This window comes from Pipistrellus kuhlii, unplaced genomic scaffold, assembly GCF_014108245.1.
Source record: "Pipistrellus kuhlii isolate mPipKuh1 unplaced genomic scaffold, mPipKuh1.p scaffold_m20_p_7, whole genome shotgun sequence".
NCBI lineage: Eukaryota > Metazoa > Chordata > Mammalia > Chiroptera > Vespertilionidae > Pipistrellus > Pipistrellus kuhlii.
The window spans coordinates 37116289-37138957 of NW_023425573.1; the positions used below are offsets into that span (position 1 = coordinate 37116289).

Sequence of the window (22669 nt, forward strand, 5' to 3'; positions counted from 1 at the left end):
GAAACAAACGTCTTAAATTATAGACTAGAGAAAATTTGTAGAAAATGGTTTTTAATTTACCCATATTTGTTAGGAACCACAAATCTTTTTGGGAAGTGACCAGAATTTAGAATCCTAAGTGCATGTTATATTTAATTTTCTTTTCACTCCCTAGTTCCTATTTTCTCACTTTGTTTTTCCCCTCATTCATGACATTTTTCAATAATGCTTATATTTAGATATCTAATACTGTTACTACATTTTATGCAAATGTGCTTGAATATTCTAAGTCAACATTTGTGACATATTAAAAAAATGTATACATGGGAGTCTTTCAAAGCTGATCAGCCTAATGATAACTTTTGCAAATTTGTTCTCCATATACTTTTCATCATCAAGGAACTTAATCTTAAAAACACTTAGCTGTTTAACATTGGGCTAGTCACTTAACTTCTTGGGACCTGGACGGTTCCTTCCACACAGTGAAAATAATATTCACAAGTAGCAAGAGACTGAGGGAGAGGTGCCTAGAGGACTCTTTAGCTCTAACATTCACAGTTCCCTCTGTATTCTGGCCATATTACATCTCACATTACCCGGTTTTCTCCTTCTGATGGCCAGTGAAAGATAGCTACGTAAAGTGAAATGGTTGGCCCTGGAAAATTCCTCTCTAGTAGCACGTAGTTAAGAATCAATTTAAGAAATACCCTTTGCTTTAAACTGCATGCATATTAAATCTAGTTGGCTCAAAGTCTACTTACTCAAAAATAGATTTATTTTATTTACAGGTGTCATCCAACAGGACAGGGATGATGACCTGTTCAACAGCTTGAATCATTGATTCCCTGTCAGAGTGGATGACATTTGTAAGTAAAGACAATCACCTTTAACTGATTTAAGTACCTATTGACACAAGTATAGTTTAATAAACATTTCACTGGGTCCTGAATAGCTAAAGCCCCTCTTGTTCAAGACTCCTTTTCCTTAGAGACAGGAAGTGTTGCCTTGCAGGAGTTCGTGTGCTGTGGTGGAAAGGACACTAGTGTTAGTAAAGAGCTGGGTTCTGCTAGTAGTTCTACAGAAATTGACTGTGTGTGTCACTTTGGGCACACTCTTCACTTCGGGGAGACTGCATTTCCCCACCTTTCATAGGAGGGCTCTTGACTAGGTGATCCCCAGTATGGCTCCTTCAGTGTGTGATCCTCAAGGAGTGCAGGTGGTGTAGGAGAGATGACACAGTACCCGAAAGAGCACATTAGCATGGACTTGAAAGGTTTTAGCTTGCATTAAGTTAAAAAAAATTTATTGCTTAGTTCAGGTTAGGATTACTCAAGTCATTTAAATAGACTTTCTAAATTCAGAGTTTTGTTTTTGCAAAATGGCTTTTTGCCCTTCATGTAAAAGATTTGTTTCCAGACTACTTATTGCAGTAAAAATAAATGTTTCTTTAGGAATAAGGATAACCAAAAATTTAGGTTTATAAATTCATTAACTTCAGGGATAAATTAAAATCATCTACAATTGTTTTTTTTTGGAATAATCTATGTCTTTAAAATCTATAAAACTTTTACATGAGAGAAATGTTTCTGAATTTGTTGAATAAAGAAAGTTACGTATTAGCTTCCTATGTAATCATAACCAAGCTTTTGTATTCTTCTGAGTCACATGGTTCTAAATTAAGGAGGCTTTTTGAGGGGGAAGGATTTCCATAATTTCTATCTGCTGCATGCACAGGGGTGTTTAGCTGCAACTATTATTTAAAACAGAACTATTTGACATCATTTGGACATAATTTTTTAATTAGCATGTATTTAAATGTGAATAGTGAATACCCTTTGTCTCTTGTAGGTAAAGCCCTCTCCCCATACCTTTGCCTAATTAATGAATATAATAGATGATTTTAAAATTTTTATTTTCAATCACAGTTAGCATTCAATATTATTTTGTATTTCAGATGTACAACAGGGTGGTTAGGCAATTACATACTTTACAGAGTGTTCCCCCAGTACCACCTGGCACCTACACAGTTATTACAGTATTATTGACTCTATTCTCTATGTGTTACACATGCTTTTATTTAGGAGCAGCATTCATAGTTACGGCAAAGGGTTTGATTTTGTTTCATTTTTTAAATATATATACATATATGTGATTAAATTCATAGTGATACTGGATTATAAACCAGTGTTTTTAATATTTTACTTTTAGTTTCATAAAAAAATATTTTAAACCTTTAAGCTAAAATTTTCTCTCTCTATGACTGAATACTTAAATAGTATCTTTAACATTTGATCTTATTTAAGACTCAAAAAGAATTTTGTAGTGCTGTATGCCAGTGTTTGGCCTTAACTTTGGAGCAGTCCACAGCATCTGGTTCAAATACTCTTTGTGCTGTTCCTTTTCTCTCAATTCCTTACTTTTTTGAGATGTGTTTTCCACAAAGATCCACCTTTACTCCTTAAATAGAGGCACTTATAAAGGAGCTTTTATTATGATGCTAGAGGCCCGGTGCACGAAATGTGCACTTGAAGGAGGGCGTCCCTCAGCCTGGATTTCAAGAGGGCACAGGCCAGGCCGAGGGATCACACTGGTGTACGATCAGGGCCCAGGAGGGATGCAGGAGGTTGGTCACCTGGGGAGGGACTGTGGGAGGGCTCCATTAGCTCAGTCCCGATGAGCTGACGCCAGTAGCAAGCTAACCTACTGGTTGGAGCATTTGCCTCCTGGTCATCAGTGTATGTCATAGTGAGCAGTTGAATAGACTTAGCATTCGTTAACATATTATGCTTTTGATTGGTTGACTGGATGACCAGACACTTAGCATATTAGGCTTTTATTATATAGGATTATCTCTTATGTACCCAACCATTCTTTTCCACACACAACCCCCCCAAAAAAACCAAAAAAACCCAAAACAAACAAAAAACAACAACAATGTTTTCATTGGGCATCATCTTGGAACAGCTCTGGATAGTTGTCTTATGACAGTGATATCACTCTCAGCATATCATTAACCTCCCTGGACCTGAGTTGTAAAATGAAGGACTCAGTTTTCCTAGATGACAGTCGGGTCCCTTCTAGCTGTCACGATTCACTACCCATAAGTTCTCTTTGTTAACTCTCAAGAGGTTTTCAGACATAAGATTCTGTACTTCTGAGAACTTACTATTCGAAGAGGTAGAACAGGCTACAAACATTTAAGTATAGTTTTGGCTCTGCTTCTTACTAGGATTGAATCTTTGAACCAGTTACATAATTTTCTTTAGCCTCGGGAAATTGAAGGTTCTTCTAGCTTTTCAGTATACATTACTAAGGGTTGGAAAACTACAAATAATAACAGAAATAACTACAATTAGTAAGCTTCTGTATGTCAGAAAATATACTAGGTACTTTACTAGATTATCTACTTTAATCTTTATAGCATACTTTTGAGGGTAGGTATTATAACAACATGAGTATTTTGGGGGGACATAGGTTTATGGTAAGTTACCTAGGGATTCTTAGGCTGTGTTTTAATAGTGTATCCTTTATTTTAAAAATTAAAATCAGAAGGTAGCCAGACCCTATTACCAAATGCCCCTCCCTTCATGTTATCATAAAAACTAAACATTAGACTGTGCTAATATTTAGACTAAGTGGGTCACTGTATTTTGAGTAATTGGATTACTCCAAAGGGAGAAGTTAAAACATCCTGGAACTTGTCCAAAGGAAGTTGCAGCATGGTTCCAATGGGGCATGTCACTCTAGAATTGCAACTCTTCAGTTTTAAAAATAAACTCTTATTTGCCGATTGAATTTTTTAATATTAAAAAAAAAAAAATAGCCTAGCTGGTTTGGCTCAGTGGATAGAGCGTCAGCCTGAGAATGAAGGATACCAGGTTCAATTCCAGTCAAGGGCACATGCCCAGTTGCGGGCTTGATCCCCAGTGTGGGTCATGCAGGAGGCAGCCGATTAATGATTCTTTCATCATTGATGTTTCTCTCTCTCTCTCTCCCTCTCTTTTCCTCTCTGAAATCATTAAAAAAAAAGAAAAAGAAAAAAATTGTTCCTGATGCTATAGCTTCATTTTCTAATGGCTGCTGTGCCAAGTGCTACCCTCTCTTCTTTGCATTTAAGTATCATATATATTTCCAAATTCAAATGGTGCTCCTTTTGTAAAACAACAAAAATAAAAAAGGATTTATAATTACATGATAGTGTAAATGATATAAATGTGCAAAGCTGTCAATAATTCAACATGTGAATATAAATAGCAGTATACTTAGTAGAACAAAATCTGGATAAATTTCTTTAAAGATTAAATAACATAATTCATCTATGTATTAGTATAATATATTGGTAACTAAGATTTATTGTATAATAAAGAATGTTACCTTATTATGCTTTCAAAGTTGACTGAAATCAGGTTGATATCTTCAGGATTTCACCAGTTCAGTGTAAGTGCTTATTAGTATTTCATTATCAAAGTTGAAGCTTACTTAAGTCTTTGAAACTGACAAGAGATATCTGAATTAGTTATCTCTCAAATAAACTATATTTTTTTGAAGGCAGTTGAAGTGTTTTTCAGATCAATACTCTAAAGACTATATGTAAAACATATTGTAGCAAATTTATTATCATTTAGAAGCAAAACAGAGAGAGAGAAATGAAGCAAACAACAAAACCTTTTCAGCGATTTAATACAATTTGACAGTTTATCATTTTTAATATAATCTCTCAGAAGCAGGGAAACCAATAACATGAATAAGGATTTACATTTATAGCAACAAAAGAAAAATATATATTGCTAATGATAGTACGTTTGAAAAGTAAAATAATAAAATGAAAACAGTAACATAATGTAAATAAACTTTTGTGGACATTCTAAAATAGGCAGTCATAAATACTTTTGATTAAATACTTTTTTATTAAAGAGCCAAATTGGATCAATGTTCTCACCAGTGAAGTTTTATGCTTAGGAGAGACACCTGCAGAAATTTGATTCAGTAGAATCAACATGAGGCCCAGACATATATTAATATATTTGCCTTTCTACCCTATTTCCCCGAAAATAAGACAGTGTCTTGTATTAATTTTTTCTCCCAAAGTTGCACTAGGTCTTATTTTCAGGGGAAATCTTAAATATCTGTTAATTCATTTAAAAAATTATAAAACCATTGCATGTTAATATCATGAGAATAATCCTATATAATAAAAGCTTAATATGCTAAGTGTCTGGCCATCTGGTTGGCCGTTCAACCAATCAAAGCTTAATATACTAATGATATGCTAAGGCCACTCAATCACTCACTATGATGTGCACTGACCACCAGGGGCAGTCACTCCAACCAGTAGGTTAGCTTGCTGCTGGGGCCTGGCCGATCAGGACTGAGCAAGATGGGCCAGACACACCTTGGAGCCCTCCCACAGTCCCTCTCCGGCTGGCCAACCTCCCACATCCCTCCCTGGTCCTGATCGTGCACCAGTGGGATCCCTTGGCCTGGCCTACCCCCCTCTCACAATACGGGACCCCTTGGGGGATGTCAAAGAGTCAGTTTTGGCCTAATCCTGCAGGCCAGGCCGAGGGACCTCACTGGTGCATGAATTCATGCACTAGGCCTCTAGTGCTATTATAATGCTTTATGAAACAAATTTAGTTAGAAGAGTGGCATTTTTTACATTTCTGTAAATCTCTTTAATATATGTCTTAGTACTATGAAAACAATTCAATTCTCATAAGTTTTTCTGCAATTCTTATAAGTTTTTCTCATAAGTTATGTGTTAATTTGAAGTATGTGAAGAAAATTTGACCTCATATAAATATGCTTTTGGAAAGAGATGAGTATTTTAATAACATTTTCAGATAACTGTATATTCCTCTTTGAAATCACACAAAAACTGGTTAAGTGGCAGTTTCCTAAAGGTTACTTGCCATGTGGAATCTGAAACCCTATCAATAAGCATTTCTTACTCTGTTACACTTAGTCCACTGGTCTATTTTGAACCCTGAATGAATCTTTCAACTCTGCATTCTGAATATCATGCATTGGACATTTGGAAAATATTGGTTCACTGCATTATGTAGGTCTTTAAACATGGACACATTTCTTTATAAGATATAAAAAAAACTCACATTTGTTAATATCATTTGATGTCATCAGAAAAGTAATTTAAGGACTGGAAAGCTTTTAGGTTCAGAGTGGTAGATACAGCATGTCCAAACTTATTTTCACTTGAAAGTTTGAGTTTTATCATCTACTGTCAGTAGTTTTCCATGAGATGGCAAGGCTCACTTTGTTCGTTTTTGAGAAAATGCCAATTTTGAATAACCAAAATTTATGTTAGTCATTTTTCCAAGTAAAAAATGATATTCTGTGGAAAAAAGCACCTAACTCATCTAGCAACTCAATATCTTTCCTCAAGAAAACTGTCCCGAAAAGAAACCCAGATAACTTTTACATCATTTGTATGAGGCTCTTTCTCTTTTGGAGAGTTTTCAAATGTGGGGGTGTAAAACTCTAAATTTAACTTAATCTACAGCAGAAAAAAACAGGAGACAAAGTTAGGGAGAAAAAAACTATCAAAATATGTGACCCGTAGTAGCTAATTTAGTAAGCTATTATTTATTAAAATCGGTACCATTGGTATAAAATAATGCATTAAATTCTATATTTTATGTCCCAAAGAATGGGTTATCTTAAGAATGGAAACAACGAAGAAACATTATTCAACTGATGCCATGGTTGGATATTTCTAACAGAGAAAAACATAATGAAAGCATCCACTTAAAAAACTCTGCAGCTCATCCTGCAAGAGGAGATATTTTAGGCAAGTTATTTTTTAACATCAAGCTTCTTATTTTAATGTCTTCCTTATTAAGATATGCATTTGAAAATAATTTTATCTTACAATTTTATAATAAGTTATGGGTTGGAATTCTTAGGAAGGAAAATCATCAAATTTGAAACTAGGTTTACTAATGGTGGATACAGCCAAAATTTCTTTCCTTCGAACCTTTTCTCACAAACACCATTACAGATTATTTTTATTTATCCATCAACTGTCATGGCATTTTGCACTATTCCTCCAATAATAATTGTGTTGGTCCTGCGTACAAGTGTAAAGCACAATGATTCAACAATCTTTAGAATCAAAATTGCAGCTTGTGAAGCACAGGCATCCTTGGTCTTTCAGGAGGCCCTGGTTCTCTTAACAGAACAAATGTTTTCAAATCAGTCTCATCCTTTAGTCATCTGTGTTGCTAACATACCTATGTTATCGCAGTTTTTCTCGCTAACATCTTTTCAGTTCATGGCTGAATACATTTTGTCTATTAAATGAGGGAACTATTTAAAATGCCCTTCTTCCTTGCACCTCTGGCCAGCCATTACTTTGTTAAAACCAAGTTATAGGATACTTCAAAGAATAGCCATTATAATAAAACTAGACAACTAGAGCACGAAACTCATGCGTGGGTGGGGTCTCTAGGCCTGGCCAGTGATCAGGACTGATCAGGTTCCCTGCTTCCCCGCCTCCTCCTTCCCTCACCACCTGCACATGCCACTGTGTGGTTCCTCTCCTCCTCCCCTCATTGCCCATGTCCACTGTCACCCACCGCCCGTTCCCTGTCCCAACCCAGGCAATTGGGGCCTGCTGGCCAGTGAAGGGATGGGGGAGGGACCCAGGAAGTTGGCCACTGCCCCGAGGATGGAGCTGGCCCTCAGCCCCACTGAGAAAGGGACTGTGTCCACTGCCACCCACCTCCAGTTTCTCATCCTGACCTGGGGGCTCGGTGCCAATCAGGCAGTCAGGGCCTGCTGGTTCGGGGAGGGACCAGGAGAGTAGCTGGCAGGCCCCATCGGCAATCATTCTGGTTTTTTCATTGTAATGGTCACTTAGGCTTTTATATATATATAGATGGCCATTTCCTTTGCATTAAATCTATCCTGATAGTATTTTTAGGGCAGGAGCGTGGAATCATTCAGAAAGGCATTCATCTACGTGTGAAGAATTCAGTGAGGCTTACTTATATTCTATGGATTGGTGTGCTCATTCTTTCAAGATTTAGCACCTACTTCGTGCTAGGTGGTAAAACCGATATGCTAATGACAGTATCAGTATCATCACCACCACTCATCTTTGAGAGCTCTGTGCATGCTAAGTATTGAAAATATGTTCATATACATTTCAGACATTCTATGTACGGTATCTCATCCTACCCTTGTAACCACCCTTTGAGGTAGGTACTGTCATTATTCTAATTTACAGATGAAGAAACAGACTTTTTCTAGGACTCCATAACTAATAAGTAGAGCTGATATTCTTTAACAGATAGTTGTTTAACCACTTAACTATAGGTAACAATGAACTTTAATTTAAAATTTTAAAATTATTTTAAATCTTTATGGAAGGGGTGGTTAAGCAGATTGAGGAAAAGGGTTTATCATCAGCAGTTCCCCTCTGCATTGTTTCTGATATAAGAACTCTATACAGTGGTCAGCACACTATCCCGTGGTTTGGGCATTTTGAAGGCTTCTGAAGTATTCGAAGAAGAGAGAGAGATCTGGGATGGAGAGATGTATAGAAGTCACCAGTTGTAGTCTCAGTAGGACCACGAGAGAAGGAAGTGCTTGCTAGGAAGGAGGGCATGGACATAGATTTCATAAATAAATTTGACCTTCGTTAGAAAATGAGAATTTGACATTAGTTAGAAAATGAGAATATTATAATTAAAATAGGATGGAAAAAATCCATTACCCATCTAATACATATCCCAAATATAATTAATTCATTAAGAGTGTGTGTGTGTGTGTGTGTGTGTGTGTGTGTGTGTTTGTGTTTAATATCTGATCCTTGTGAAAATAGTGCAGGGCTCCATTCTCTGCTATTTGTCACAGTTTCACTAATGCCTGGAACATGGTAGACACTAAATAAACAATTTATTGAATGAAAACTATTTAGGAGAGCCTTGTACTTGTACATATACAGATGGTCCCCAATTTACTATGATTTGACTTAACAATTTTTCAAGCTTATGATGGAACAAAAGTGATACCCATTCAACTATTTTGCTTTTCACTTTCAGTACAGTATTTAATAAATTACATGAGATAGTCAACACTTGCTTATAAAATAGGCTTTGTGTTATATTATTTTGCCCAACTACAGGCTAATGTAAGTGTTTTGGGTAAGTTTAAGATAGGCTAAATATGTATGCTAAATGCATTTCAACATAATATTTTCAGTTTACCAGTTTATCAGGACATAACCCCATTGTAAGTCAAGGAGTATCTGTTTGTACTTTGACCACTTCTCTATTTTCATTTAATGAAATGTTTGTTTATTTATACTTTCTCAGGCCACATGTCCAAAACCTCAAATCCTTATTTTTTGTACTATATTACTTTAAAGATAAAATGTAGCCCAGCTTGCATTGCTCAGTGGTTGAGCATCAACCTATGATCTAGGAGGTCAGAGTTTGATTCCTGGTCAGGGTACATGCCTGGGTTGCAGGCTTGATTCTCAGTGTGGGGCATGTTGATCAATGATTCTCTCTCATCACTGATGTTTCTCTCTCTCCCCCCCGAAATCAATTAAAAAAATTAAAATAATAAAGATAGAATGTATCCTAATTATGTAATTCTCCTGCATTGGCCATTCTGGAATATCTGTTATAAGTATAGTACTTAATTGTTTACCCATGAGATTGGAATGGCTTTCTGCCTTGTAAATTATATATGTCTGTTTGGTGAATTTTAATGGAAAGCTTAATTACCTATTTCTGAAAACAGCCTAATTTGTTGCTCAAGAGACTACTCTCTTAATTCATTGGTTTGGAGGATAGTTTTGTTTATTTGTTTTTATTTAAAGAACAGGGAAAGCCAGCACAAAAACAAAAACCAACAAGGCAGGTGGCTCAGTAACTCTCCTTAAAGCTCTGGTGGGGCAGGACTGCAGGGACTGGAGGGAGGCGGGTGACAAAGGGTCTGCATGTATCTAAGTATGAGCAACCTATCACTTTACCCATCACCATCAAAGTAAGGAAAAAGGCTTTTGAAAATGCCAAAAATTAATTACTAAAGGTGACTTGACTTCTTTGTCTGTTGTAAACAATTTGTCAGGCTTAGAACTGAACTGGGGGTGGTCATTTCCAGCTGTAAATGTTTCTGCTGGGTGATGGGTGGCTCTGGTTCTTACATCAGGCAAGAGTCAGTCTTGTCACATGTTGAGTGTTCATGTGCCAAATCCAGGGAAGCACAGAGAAATGGATAGAGGATAGGATGTGAAGTCAGGGGGCCTGTGTTTCCAGCATGGCTCCTTTGCTTACCAGTTTATCTTTTCCTGAGCAAGTGCCTTAACATCGCTGAATCTTCTTTCTGAAAACAGGAATGGGGGGGGGGGGGGCGTGTTACAGTGTGACAAAGAGCTTTGTAGAATCTAAAATTCTGCCTAAGTGGTACCAATTTGGGGACAGTGTCAGTACTGGGCTTGGTTTATTATTGTTCTTTTAGCTAAATAGGAAGAAGAATGCAGTAAGGTTCTAGTGAAGTAGGTCTAGAACAGGATTATTAAGGCAGTTAATTTACAGATTACTTCTTGCTGTGCAACCTGGTGATAGAATCTGGCCTACTGCTGGTAGGGCTCTAAGTGTGCCTCAGCCATGCCCACTCTCTGGAATCTAAGAGGATGCATTTCCAGCTGCTCAGCAGGGATACGATAAATCGAAAGAAAATACAGCACATCTTCCTAGAGTAGCAGTTGTACTCAGTGGTAATTAATTGAACACCTTTTTTTGTATTAAACATTTTACATGGGTGCATTATAGAGAGCTTAGGGAACCAACCCAGATCCCTCACACCCTATTGGCTTTTGGTTGTTCTTGGGAACATTTTGGTGGAAAGGGTAGTAAAACACTAGCCTAAGCTGGCCTGATAACCTTAAATAACATTTGACTTTATCAATGTTAGGTCTGAAAATCATATCCCATTAATCTATCCTTTGTGGAGGAGGAAAACAGGGTGAATCCCTCAATATATTAAAAATGTCGCTGAATTACCCTTTCATCTTTTCTTCCTCCTCCTCATAGGAAGTTGATTGCAGCCTGCCTTTCTGTGTGTTTTTTTCTAATGTTCTGTTTATCTGTGGGCCTCATCCAGATGCCTCAAATTGCTCTTCAGATGTTGAGTTCCTTATGGGACACAGTATATACATAAATAAATAAATAAATAAATAAATAAATAAATATGAATCTAATCATCTTGTATGTGAAGGAGAGCATTCAAGCTGGGGGTTATTAATGTTTTCTCTTAATTTCATTAGGATCCTTTGAACTAACAGAAATGTCATGAAATGAAATACTATGGACATACTATGTGAACTTTATTTTAGAAAATGCCCAGATGCGGTTATTTTCATTTTCATTATCTTAATGTAAACCATGCTGTATAGCAGCATCATTACAAAGGAAAGACAAGTTAATGTCTAGCAGTGAGGCGAATTATCAACACATCTATGAATTATGGTCAGGCTTACACTTCTCGGGGTAGTTGTTATACACGTTAAGTCTTTTATTTCAGGCCATTTTGGCATTTTCAAGTAATAAAAATAGGTTTTCAAAAGTATGAACTTCACAGGTATACTTCATACTATTAGCCAAAAGTTATCTTGAGACTTAAAAATGAATATAAAAATAAATTATAGTTGGAATATTCTAATTAAACTACACATATAGGAAGTAAGCTTTTATAACTTACATCAAGAAAGTCAATAACAGATTTTTTTAAAAATCCAAATCACATAGATTTCATCTCAGCCTCAAAAACAGAAGTCACTAACAAAAACTAAAAATATAGGCCCTCGCTTTTGTTATGACACACTGTTGTGCTTCTGTTAGATGGGTGATGGTAAAATGTTCACTGGGCTCAGTGACTTGAGTAACCTCATGTGGCAGTTTAAAACCTGAAAATACTCCTACTAATGCCAATCTGAGTCTGCTTTTTCGTTGTAGTCCATATGTATATCATATAGCTCAAGGCTTTTTGAAGAAGTGAAAACATTTATGATGCAAGAGCTTTATACTAGATTTTAAGTCCCTAATTGTTGATAAAGTATTAGAGCTTCTTTAATTTTATCTCCTCTATTGGTACAGCACAATGTTTCTTTAAGTGTCAGAGGTAATAGGTAACAATACTTTGGCTAAAATAAAAGCCAAAATGTTAATGACACATTTCTGTACATATCCCTTCAAGTTTAGTTAGGGGGTAAAAATGAGAAATTCCCATGGAGGCCAATTTCAGCTTTTTATTAGGAAGAACTTAGAAAAAACATTATCACTACCCTACAGTCATCACTGCCAGTGGCCCAAAACTGGCGAGTGTTAGACTAGAATACTTTAATTTACTCTAATGTATTTATATATCGATATATATATTACTACATGTATGTATTAACTTGTGGTTACGTAATTCTGGAGAGGAAAACATCTATCATTTATTTTATTATATCGCATTATATTGTATAAACTGTTACCAGTACATTGGGACCATAATCTAGTATTCTTTAAGAATTTGTAAATAAATAAATAAAAATAAAAATAAGACTAACTTAGGAATTCATTTTAAGATCACTACCTGAGATATTTGAACAGAGATGCGAAAAATCATAGTAAGAAGATACCTGGAAATGGAGACTTGAAGATGTAGAAGTTGCTTATGCACATCTAAGTAAGCACTGACCTAAATGGACACTGAGTATTCGAATACTGGAGATCGTTAGCGGGGCCATACTGATTGTAGAGGATTCAGCAGATGTCTTCTCTGTGTGCAGTAACTAATCAGTCCATCAGACCCACTCCACTTGTTCTGATTCCATTCTTCCTAGTGTGTTTTTCCCAGTGCAGGTGTGCTACCAAAAAAGAAATGGTGGTCACCCACATTATATCTTACATCTCAGTATAAATTAGGCAACCTTCATTCTCCTTTACCTCTCAGATTTATGATCTTGGTGTTATTATATAATGCCAGTCTCCCTTTGAGAAATAGATGTGATCTCCTTGGGCTGACAAAGTCAGTTTCTGACCCTGCTAGACTGAGCACTAGACAGAAGTCCATATACAATAAATTAGCCAGAGCTACCTTGTGGGGACTGACTGGAGATGGCCATGATGGCCTTTCCCATGTAAGCACACCAGTCTTGACAGCTTTCTTTTCTTTTTGAATTTCTCTGAGAAATGGAGAAGACCACGGAGCTCATTTGGTCCAGCTGGGACTTAGGAAAGTTCACTGGCTTGCCTGGTATCAGTCAGAAGCAGGCTCAGAAACCTGGCTGTGTGCCAGCCAGTTCAACCTCCTCTCTGAGCCTGGTTTTCTTGTGCAGAAGGCTCCATGCTCCCTCAAAACTGTCAGTTGGAGAACTGGGTCATTTCTGTTGTTTCTTGAGAGAACAGGAATGCAGGGCTGTCCATTTTTTGTTTGTGTTGTTTTCAAATGTTTTATGTTCATAAGGGGACATGTAAACCTGTGCAGAGTTTGGTAGTGTCTGTAGTGTAATTTAAATTTATCCTGCGCTGAAATGAATGCCTTGATGTGCCTTATTGTTATCTGTTTAGATGGATATGAAGTTAATGCTAGAGGAGCGATGTAATGAAGATTGAGTTAGGAATTAACAAGGTGACTGATGCCAGCAACATAGAAACTTAGAACCCTGGCAAGACGTAAGAGCTTCCTGCGCCACATAAAAAGTTCCTTATCCCTATCTAACTTAAGGCTTTTACAGAGTTCTGAGTTGAAGTCTCTAATGTTTGACATTAAATGGATTTGGAAATTTTTTATTAAATGATGAATCTATAAATTCAAACATAAGCAGTACTAAAATAGCTAGTGATCTGAAGGCGGGCGGCAGGGGAGTTGCTAGGATATAAATGATCCAGAAATTTATTCACATGATAGCCTTTCAATCTTGTATGTTGACAATAGATAGTGAGGCAAGATAGTCTAGAGCAGTGGTTGTCAAACCGCGGCTCTCGAGCCACATGTGGCTCTTTGGCCCCTTGAGTGTGGCTCTTCCACAAAAAACCACATGCGGGCACATATGTACAGTGTCACTGAAACTTCATGGCCCATGCACAGAAGTCAGTTTTCGGCCTGGGTGAGTCTATTTTGAAGAAGTGGCATTAGAACAACTCAAGGAGCCAAAGAGCTGCATGTGGCTCGCGAGCCGCGGTTTGCCAACCACACTGGTCTAGGGGAAAGACACAGAACTTGAAGTCACGTAGCCTGGGGGTCAAATCCTGTTCCCAATAAATAGTAGTCAGGTGACTTTGGACAAGGCACTCAATCTCTCTGAGCTTCTATTTATTTGTCATTGAGGTGAACATACAGGAGCCATGTCAGTATCAAGGATGGCCAGAGTTGGGTCTAAGACAGGCCAAAGATTCCCAGTCAAAATAAAAAGCTAAATACTGATGGTGTTTCCAGCAAGAATGATTTTGTGGGATATGTGCCTGCCCCCACCCAGTTTAGCCATTTCTTCCTACTTTATAGAACCAGAATCTGAGGGGTTAGATCCCCAAACATCTTGGTTTTATCTCCTACTCATTAAAGGGTAGTAGAAACAGCTGCCAGGCTTGGCAGATAAAAAACAACAAAAAATAGGAATTCAGATCACAGACTCCTCTTCCTATGACCTTGAGCAAGTCACTTTGTGTTTCATCATCTATAAAATGCCCATTTTACAACATAGTCCCAGAATTGTTGTGACTAATAAGTAGGACAATATGAAGCATCAGACATTGTTCCTGGATTCTTAACAAAGATAATCTCCTTTCCACTTTCCATGCCTCCCCCCTCCCCCCAGTCCCCGCTTCCCCCCACTTGCTGACTCTTCCCCCCCCCCCCAGCTCCCTCAGCTAACATACATGTCATTATATACCTTTTAAAGGTAAGATTAGAGCCCTGACTGGTTTGGCTCAGTGGATAGAGCATTGGCCTGGGGACTGAAGGGTCCCAGGTTTGATTCCAGTCCAAGGGCATGTACCTTGGTTGCGGGCACATCCCCAGTAAGGGTTGTGCATGAGGGAGCTGATCTATGTTTCTCTCTCATGGATATTTCTAACTCTATCCCTCTCTGTAAAAAATCAATATATTTTAAAAGAAAAAAGAAAAAATTTAAAAAAGGTAAGATTAGAATTAGAATCTGAGAAATTTGGTAGGGAACATAATATAAAAGATAGGGCAGGAGTTTCTAATCATGTTTGTACTGTAGACCAAAAACAGATTGTTGTACAAACTCTTGGAAGGCAGAAACCTGTGCTCTTAACACTACACAGCATACCCTGCCACTGATTTTTGATATGGCACCCCTGTAATGCTATTATTTAGTATGTGCTCACTGTCTTCCTACAGTCTTTTCCTCTGTTACGTGTCATTCCCTTTAAACTGTCCAGTAACCTTCTGGGTAGGTATTATTATTCAAAATATGTAGATGAGGTAACCAGGACACCAAGAAAATCTCCCAAGGTCAGGATTCAAACATCAATATGCCTGATTTCAAGTCCCATCTTTTTTATTATTACAAAAACACACTGCCCCCCAATAAAATAGCTGCCTTCATTTGGTTTTACTCTTTTAACCAAATATGTATTAAACCTTTATTTCTGCCAGCTACTATGCTAGATTCAAGGTTTATATTTAAGACATATAAGACCCAATTCTATATAAACTAGATGTTCACACGAAATTTGTGTGTGTGTGTGGGGGGGGGGGGGGGGGGGGAGGATCCCCACACAGCCCTTCCTGCACCCTCTCCAATCTGGGGCCCTTCGGGGAATGTCTTACTGCTGATTTAGGCCTGATCATGGGGATGGGCCCTAAACTGGCAATTGAACATTCCTCTCACAATCTGGGACCGCTGGCTCCTAACTGCTCACATGCCTGCCTGCCTAATTGCCCCCCCTCCCCCGCCAGCCTGATCACCCCTATCCGCTTCTGTCTGCCAGCCTGATTGCCCCTAACTGCCCCCCATGCTGGCCTGGTCACCCCTTATTGCCCCCCCTGCTGGCCTGGTCTCTCCCAACTGCCCCCCTGCTGGCCCGGTCACCACCAACTGCTCCCCCTGCCAGCCTTGTCGGCCTATGCAGCCTGTTGTTTGGTTGTTACTGTTACTGTGACGGCATCCCGGACAATTTGCATATTCCTCTATTATTTTAGTATGGATAGTAGCTACACAGTTTCTCTGTGATATGAGGTAGGGTGTGATGTCTCATAATAAATCTAGAAGTGAAGGGCTCTGAGGTTCACTGATGGGCAAGATCACATCTAATTGGTACAAGTCATCATGGAGGAGGGAGTATTTGAATGGGGCTTAGAGGGTTGCATTGTCTACTGTATGTACTGTGTGCTAAACTTGAGATCTAAAGATCTTAGTTCCAATCACTTTTCTTACCGTCCACTATTACTTGTTATTTGCTCTGATTTACCATCCATTGCTACTCTTCAAAACTGAAAAGAAAATAACTAGAGAAGTCACCTTGAATAGAACAGAGAGAAGAAAATAGCTACCCTCAAACTCCAGGTTCCTCATTTGGGTGGAGATAGCATAGTGTTGAAGAACCCAGCTCTTGTCCACTGCCTACTAGCTCGGAAGTTTTGGGAAGTTAACTTCTGTAGGCCTCAGTTCTTTCAACTATAAAATGAGGATAAAATATATATCTCAGAGGCATTTTCTGTGGACTTAATGGGATTCTACATGTAATGTGTTTAACTGGATGCCTGGGTCATAAGTACTTAATAATCAAATGATAACCACAATTAAAAGGTACTATAACTCTAATACATATATATGAATGAGTAGTATACATTTGTCCGGAACAGCAGAACATTAATGTTGGTTCTGAATTTTAGAGTTAGTGGCTCTTAGGACTTGAGAGCTCTTCAGCAAAATTAATGCAGAAATGCAGTTGCAGTTATTGAAGGCATAATGGTGACCAAACCTCAGCCATTGGAGGGTAGCCAAGCACTTTTTACTGAAGTTGCTCTTTATCTCCTACTACCCTAGGTAGTGCCCACGTTGTAGTTAATGCAGTTTTTCTTGATTAGGTAGAAAAAGTATTCAGGAAGGACAGACTCGGCAGAGCCTACAACAACAGACTTTGCCTCTCAATGACAAATGTTCACTTTTACCCACCATGAATTTTCTGGATGACTACCACTAATATTTGTGTGCTTTTAGTTTCTTACAGCTGAAATACTGGGGCCCTAGATCAGAAATATTCAGAAAAAAAAGAAAAAAAGAAAGCTACTTGGATCATATGAATGATTGTTTTCTTTAGCTTAGTAGCTTAAACGTTGTGTTAAACACTGTGGGGGGAAAATTACTGTTAAAATTGCCTTCGGAGTCTGTTTTTATCTGGTGCCTCCTGGGAATCAGGTGACTCCACTTTAGGTTGTACATGACCGAAGAATCAGTTGGCCTTATATTTTTAGTCATCACATGAGCATCTAGGTCTAAGCCGAAGAGTAATTTAGGTTAAGCAAGGAAATTTTTTTCCATTGTATTTCCTCTTGAAACAGGAGCACTTTTTGTTTCTTATTAATCACATAAGAGTATAAATTTATGGAAATGAAATATCTGTCGATATAAATATTAATCTCTGCCTTTAGTTATTTAGAAAAGTTTTTAATAGAATAAACGATTTTAAAAGAAGGGACTTTATAGACTCAAGTAAATAAAAAAGTTGGGGGGATGTTGAGAAAATAGTTTATTCAATATATCCAGTATTTGGCTTGGTTTAAGGACCACTTTATGCCCTAATTAAATGAGAATCTGCATTGGGCACATAACTTCTACAGATTATGAAATTTGAGGTAAATTGTTTGCACTGAGCAAATGGATTGAATTCATATAAATGTAGAATTTTAGCTTCACTAAATTTAGAGATTATTAGAATATAATGGGTTAAATTTAATTACATAGTATGAGGAAACAGATGGGAGATGTTTAGGGAACCAGTATGAGAAAACAAGCTTCTTGTAGCACCTTATTATAGATTTTTTTATTAAATGGAAGTAGCTTTGTGTCTATTACCCAGCTAGCCCCACTTTCTTTATTTAAAAAATTTATTTCAAAAAAACTATTTTTAATGATTTAGTTTTAATTTATTTTTAATTATACTTGACATACAATTTTCTATTTGTTTCAGATATACAACAGTGATTCAATATTTATATAATAGTACCTTATGAAGTGATCACCACAATGCATCTAGTAACCATCTGTCACCATACTTGTTATTGACTATATTCCCTATGCTGTACATTATATCCTCATGATATTTTATACCCAGAAGTTTGTACTTCTTAATCCCCTTCCCCTTTTCTGCCCATCATCTCACCACCCTCCCCTTTGGCAGCCATCAGTTTCTTCTTTATATCTATTACTTTGTTTCTGTTTTGTCTTATTTATTTGTTTGTTTGTTTTTTTAGATCTCACATATAAGTGAAACCATATAGTATTTGTCTTGTCTGTTTAACTTACTTCATTTAACATAATACTCTTTAAGTTCATCCATGTTGTCGCAAATGGCACAATGAATTCTTTTTTATGGTTGAGCAATATTCCATCATACATATACATATGGGTGTCCCAAAAAATGTATATACACACTTTGAATAATTATTATACTAATTATTAATTGCAGTGGGTTAGGTCTGAAAAGAAAGAAACATTAGTTGAGCTATCAGCTGTTAAAATGTGTATAATTTTTTTGAGGGACACACTATTCCATCCCCTCCACCCCCCAATCTTCTTTATCCATTTATCTATCAGTAGGTTGCTTCCAGATCTTGGCTATTTTAAACAATGTTGCAGTGAACATAAGGGAACATACTGTCTTTTTAATTATTGTTTTATTTTCTTCAGGTAACTACCCAGAAATAGAATTGCTGGGTGGAACATTAGTCTTATTTCTAATGTTTTGAGAAATCTAAATACTGTTTTCTGCAGTGGTTGGCACTGGTTTACAATCCCACCAACAGTGCACAAGGATGTTCTCCACATTCGTGCACACACTTATTTGTTGTCTTTTGATAACAGCCATGAGTGTGAGGTGATATCTCATTGTGGTTTTGATTTGCATTTTCCTGTTGATTGTTGTTTCCTATTGAACATCTTTTCATGTGTCTGTTGGCCATCTGTTTGTCTTGAAATATCTATTCAGGTCCTCTGCCCATTTTTAATTGAATTAGTTTATTTATATTGAATTTTATAGATTTTTAAATATATTTTGGGTATTAAACCCATAACAGAGATATCATTCACAAATATCTTCTCCCATTCAGTAGGTTGCCTTTTCATTCTGTTGGTTTTCTTTCACTGTATAATAGCTTTTTAGTCGGATGTAGTGTCATTTATTTTTGGTTTTGTTACCTTGGCCTGCAGAGACATTAAAAAAATAATTACTGCCCTCGCTGTGGTTTGGCTCCATGGATAGAGCGCTGGCTTGCGAGCTCAAGGGTTCCGGTCAAGGGCACATGTCTGGGTTGTGGGCTTGATGCCCAGTGTGGAGTGTGCAGGAGGCAGCCAATCAATGATTCTTTCTCATCATTGATGTTTCTCTCTCTCCCCCTTCTCCTCTGAAATCAATAAAAATATATATTTTTTAAATATCACTAAGACCAATGTCAAAGAGTTTGCTGCCTGTCTTTTTTTTTTTTTTTTTAATAGGCGTTTTATGGTTTCAGGACTTACATTTAAATCTTTAATCCATTTTGAGTTTATATTTCTATATAGTGACCTCATTTCTTTTTTTACATCTTTATTGTTCAGATTATTACAGGTGTTCCTCCTTTTCCCCCCATAGCTCCCCTCAACCCAGTTCCCACCCCACCCCAGGCTCTTGGCACCCCACTGTCCACGTCCATAAGCATTGAATACAAGCATATAAGATCTTTGTCCCATCTCTTCCTGCACCCCCTCTCCCTACTGAGAATTGTCACTCCGCTCCATTTCCATGCCCTTGATTCTATTGTATTACATTCACCAGTTTTTTCTGTTCATCAGAATTTTTTTTCATTTTTAGATTCACTTATTGATAGATATGTATTTGTTGTCACTTCGTTCATAATTTTTTATCTTTACCTTTTTCTTTTTCTTCCTCTTCTTAAAGAATACCCTTCAGCATTTTATATAACACTGTTTTGGTGATGATGAACTCCTTTAGCTTTTTCTTTTTCTGTGAAGCTCTTTATCTGACCTCCAATTCTAAATGATAGCTTTGCTGGGTAGAGTAATCTTGATTATAGTTCTTGCTATTCCTCACTTTGAATATTTCTTGCCACTCCTGTCTGGCTTGCATAATTTGTTGAGAAATCTGCTGACAGTCATATGGGTACTCCCTTGTAAATAACTGTTTTTCTCTTGCTGCTTTTAATATTCTTTGTCTTTTGCCCTTGGCATTTAAATTATAATGTGTCTTGGTGTGGTCCTCTTTGGATTCCTCCTCTTTGGGTTCTCTGTGCTTCCTGGACTTAAAAGTCTTTTTCTTTCACCAGGTAGGGGAAGTTTTCTGTCATTATTTCTTCAAATAGGTTTTCAATATCTTGCTCTCTCTCTTCTTCTGGCACCCCCATAATTCAGAAGTTGGTACACTTGAAGTTGTCCCAGAGGCTCCTTACAATATCTTCATATTTTTGGATTCTTTTTTCTTTTCTGATTTGGTGTTTATTGCTTCCTCATATTTCAAATCTTTGACTTGATTATTAGGATCCTCTACTGTTGAATTGCTGTATATTATTCTTTATTTCAGTCAGTGTATGCTTAATTTCTGACTGATCCTTTTATTATTATTATTATTATTATTATTATTATTATTATTATTATTTTGTATTTTCATTAAGATCCTTGAAGGTCTCACTAAGTTCCTCTGAGGTTTCTAGAAGATTCTTGAGTAACCTTATAACTGTAGTTATGAACTCTATATCCAGTAGTTTGCTTTCTTCCACTTCTGACACATTTGTCTCCACCTTTTGGCTGTCTCCCAGTGTTTGTTTCTCTGTATTTGGTAGCTGCTAAGTCTCCCTGAGTTGATAGAGTAATATTGTATAGTAGGTGTCCTATAGGCCTGGTGGCTCAGCCTCCCCAATCACCTGAGGTGGACACTCTTGGTGTAGCCCTTTGTGGGCTGTGTGCACAGTCTTGTTGTAGTTAAGCCTTGATTGCTGTTGGTATCACTGGGAGGAATTGACCTCCAGGCAAATTGACTGTGGGACCAGCCTTGTCTACAGTGGAAGAGCTGCTGTGCAGCATACACCCCTATGGAGCAGGACTTGATTCAGTGGGGCTTTGGTGCTGAGTCTGCCCCTTGAGTGTGTCACTTATTGAAGTGAAGAGTTGTAATCTGGTATGGTCTCACACTGATCACTGGGTACACTGGCTCTTGGAGTTCCAAGATGGTGCAAAGTCAACCACTGCCTGGGGCCATCCAGCAGGAACTACAGAAAGATCAGCAGATTCCTCCTCTTTGTATGGGGTTTGGAAGTACCCAGTTGAGGCCCAGCTGTGAGGCAAGGCAGGCTGCTGGCATTGGGCCTTCTTTGGATAGTTTGGGGCTCCCTGATCCAGATGCAGTTCCTACCTGATGCCAGACAGTCCAGTTTCTCCCCATATGTGTCTGGGTCCTCCAAAGTCTCACCCAGCACTGGAGCTCAGAGCAAGAAGGGGCTTGTACCTCCCTCCCCATTAAAAAAGCAGCACAACCGGGTGCCAGCCTGTTCTATACCTCCGCACCTCCTACCAGTCTCAATGCACTTTTTTCTTTACCTCTTAGTTGTGGTACTTCCACTCAGCCAGGTTTCCCCCAGTTCTGGATGATGGTTGTTTTGTATTTTAGTTTAATTTTGATATGGTTGTGGGAGGCAGCAAGTATAGGTGTTTACCTATGCTGCCATCTTGGTTCTACCCTGATCTACTTTCTTTTTCTTTTCTTTTGGCATGTTTCTGTCCAGTTTTCCCAGCACCATTTATTGAAGAGACTGTCTTTTCCCCATTTTATATTCTTGCCTCCTTTATTACAGATTAGTTGACCGTATATGCATGGGTTTATTTCTAAACTCTTCCATTTCATTAACCATATGCCTGTTTTTGTATCAGCATCATACTGCTTTGATTGCTATAGCTTTGTAGTATAGATTGAAATCAGGGAGCATGTAATCTCCAGTTTTGTTTTTTTTCTCTTAAGATTGCTTTGGCTATTCAGGGTCTTTTGTAGATCCATATAAATATTAGGATTAATTGTTCTAATTCTGTGAAAAATGCCATTGGTATTTTGAATAGGGATTGCATTGAATCTATAGATTGCTTTGAGTAGTATGGGCATTTTAACAATATTAATTCTTCCAATCCATGAGCACCCATAGTTCTACATCAGCAAACATCCAAGGGTCCTTCCTATAAGCACAGTTACACTACATCCCATTGTGACCTGGCCTCAGGTTCTTTGAATAATGAATGTTGAGACTAAGGATAAACATATGGTTAGATCTATTTAAGTGTAGACCAACAGCAGAAGCACTCATAGTAAGGAGACAAAACTCACCACTTCAGGGTGCTAACTATTATATGCATGTTCCTTGTTTTATGTGAAAACAGTATGATACCTAGTTAAACTACTTTCTTATCAAAATATTTGTCAGCTTTTTCTCATCTTCAGTAAAATTT

The 22669-nt window shown here is 37.5% G+C and overlaps 1 protein-coding gene across 3 annotated transcripts in view; it reads left to right on the forward strand.

The window, feature by feature from the left end:
• Window positions 1-22669, forward strand: part of CHN1 (chimerin 1) — a 139936-nt gene that overhangs the window by 73344 nt on the left and 43923 nt on the right. The window contains exon 2 of one of the 3 annotated variants that reach the window (XM_036422335.2): window positions 768-845. The exons of the other annotated variants lie outside the window; for them this stretch is intronic. Within the exon in view, the coding sequence (XP_036278228.1) occupies window positions 837-845 (9 nt within the window). The 5' untranslated portion in view covers window positions 768-836. The remainder of the gene's footprint in view (window positions 1-767; window positions 846-22669) is intronic. 3 annotated transcript variants of the gene reach the window in all.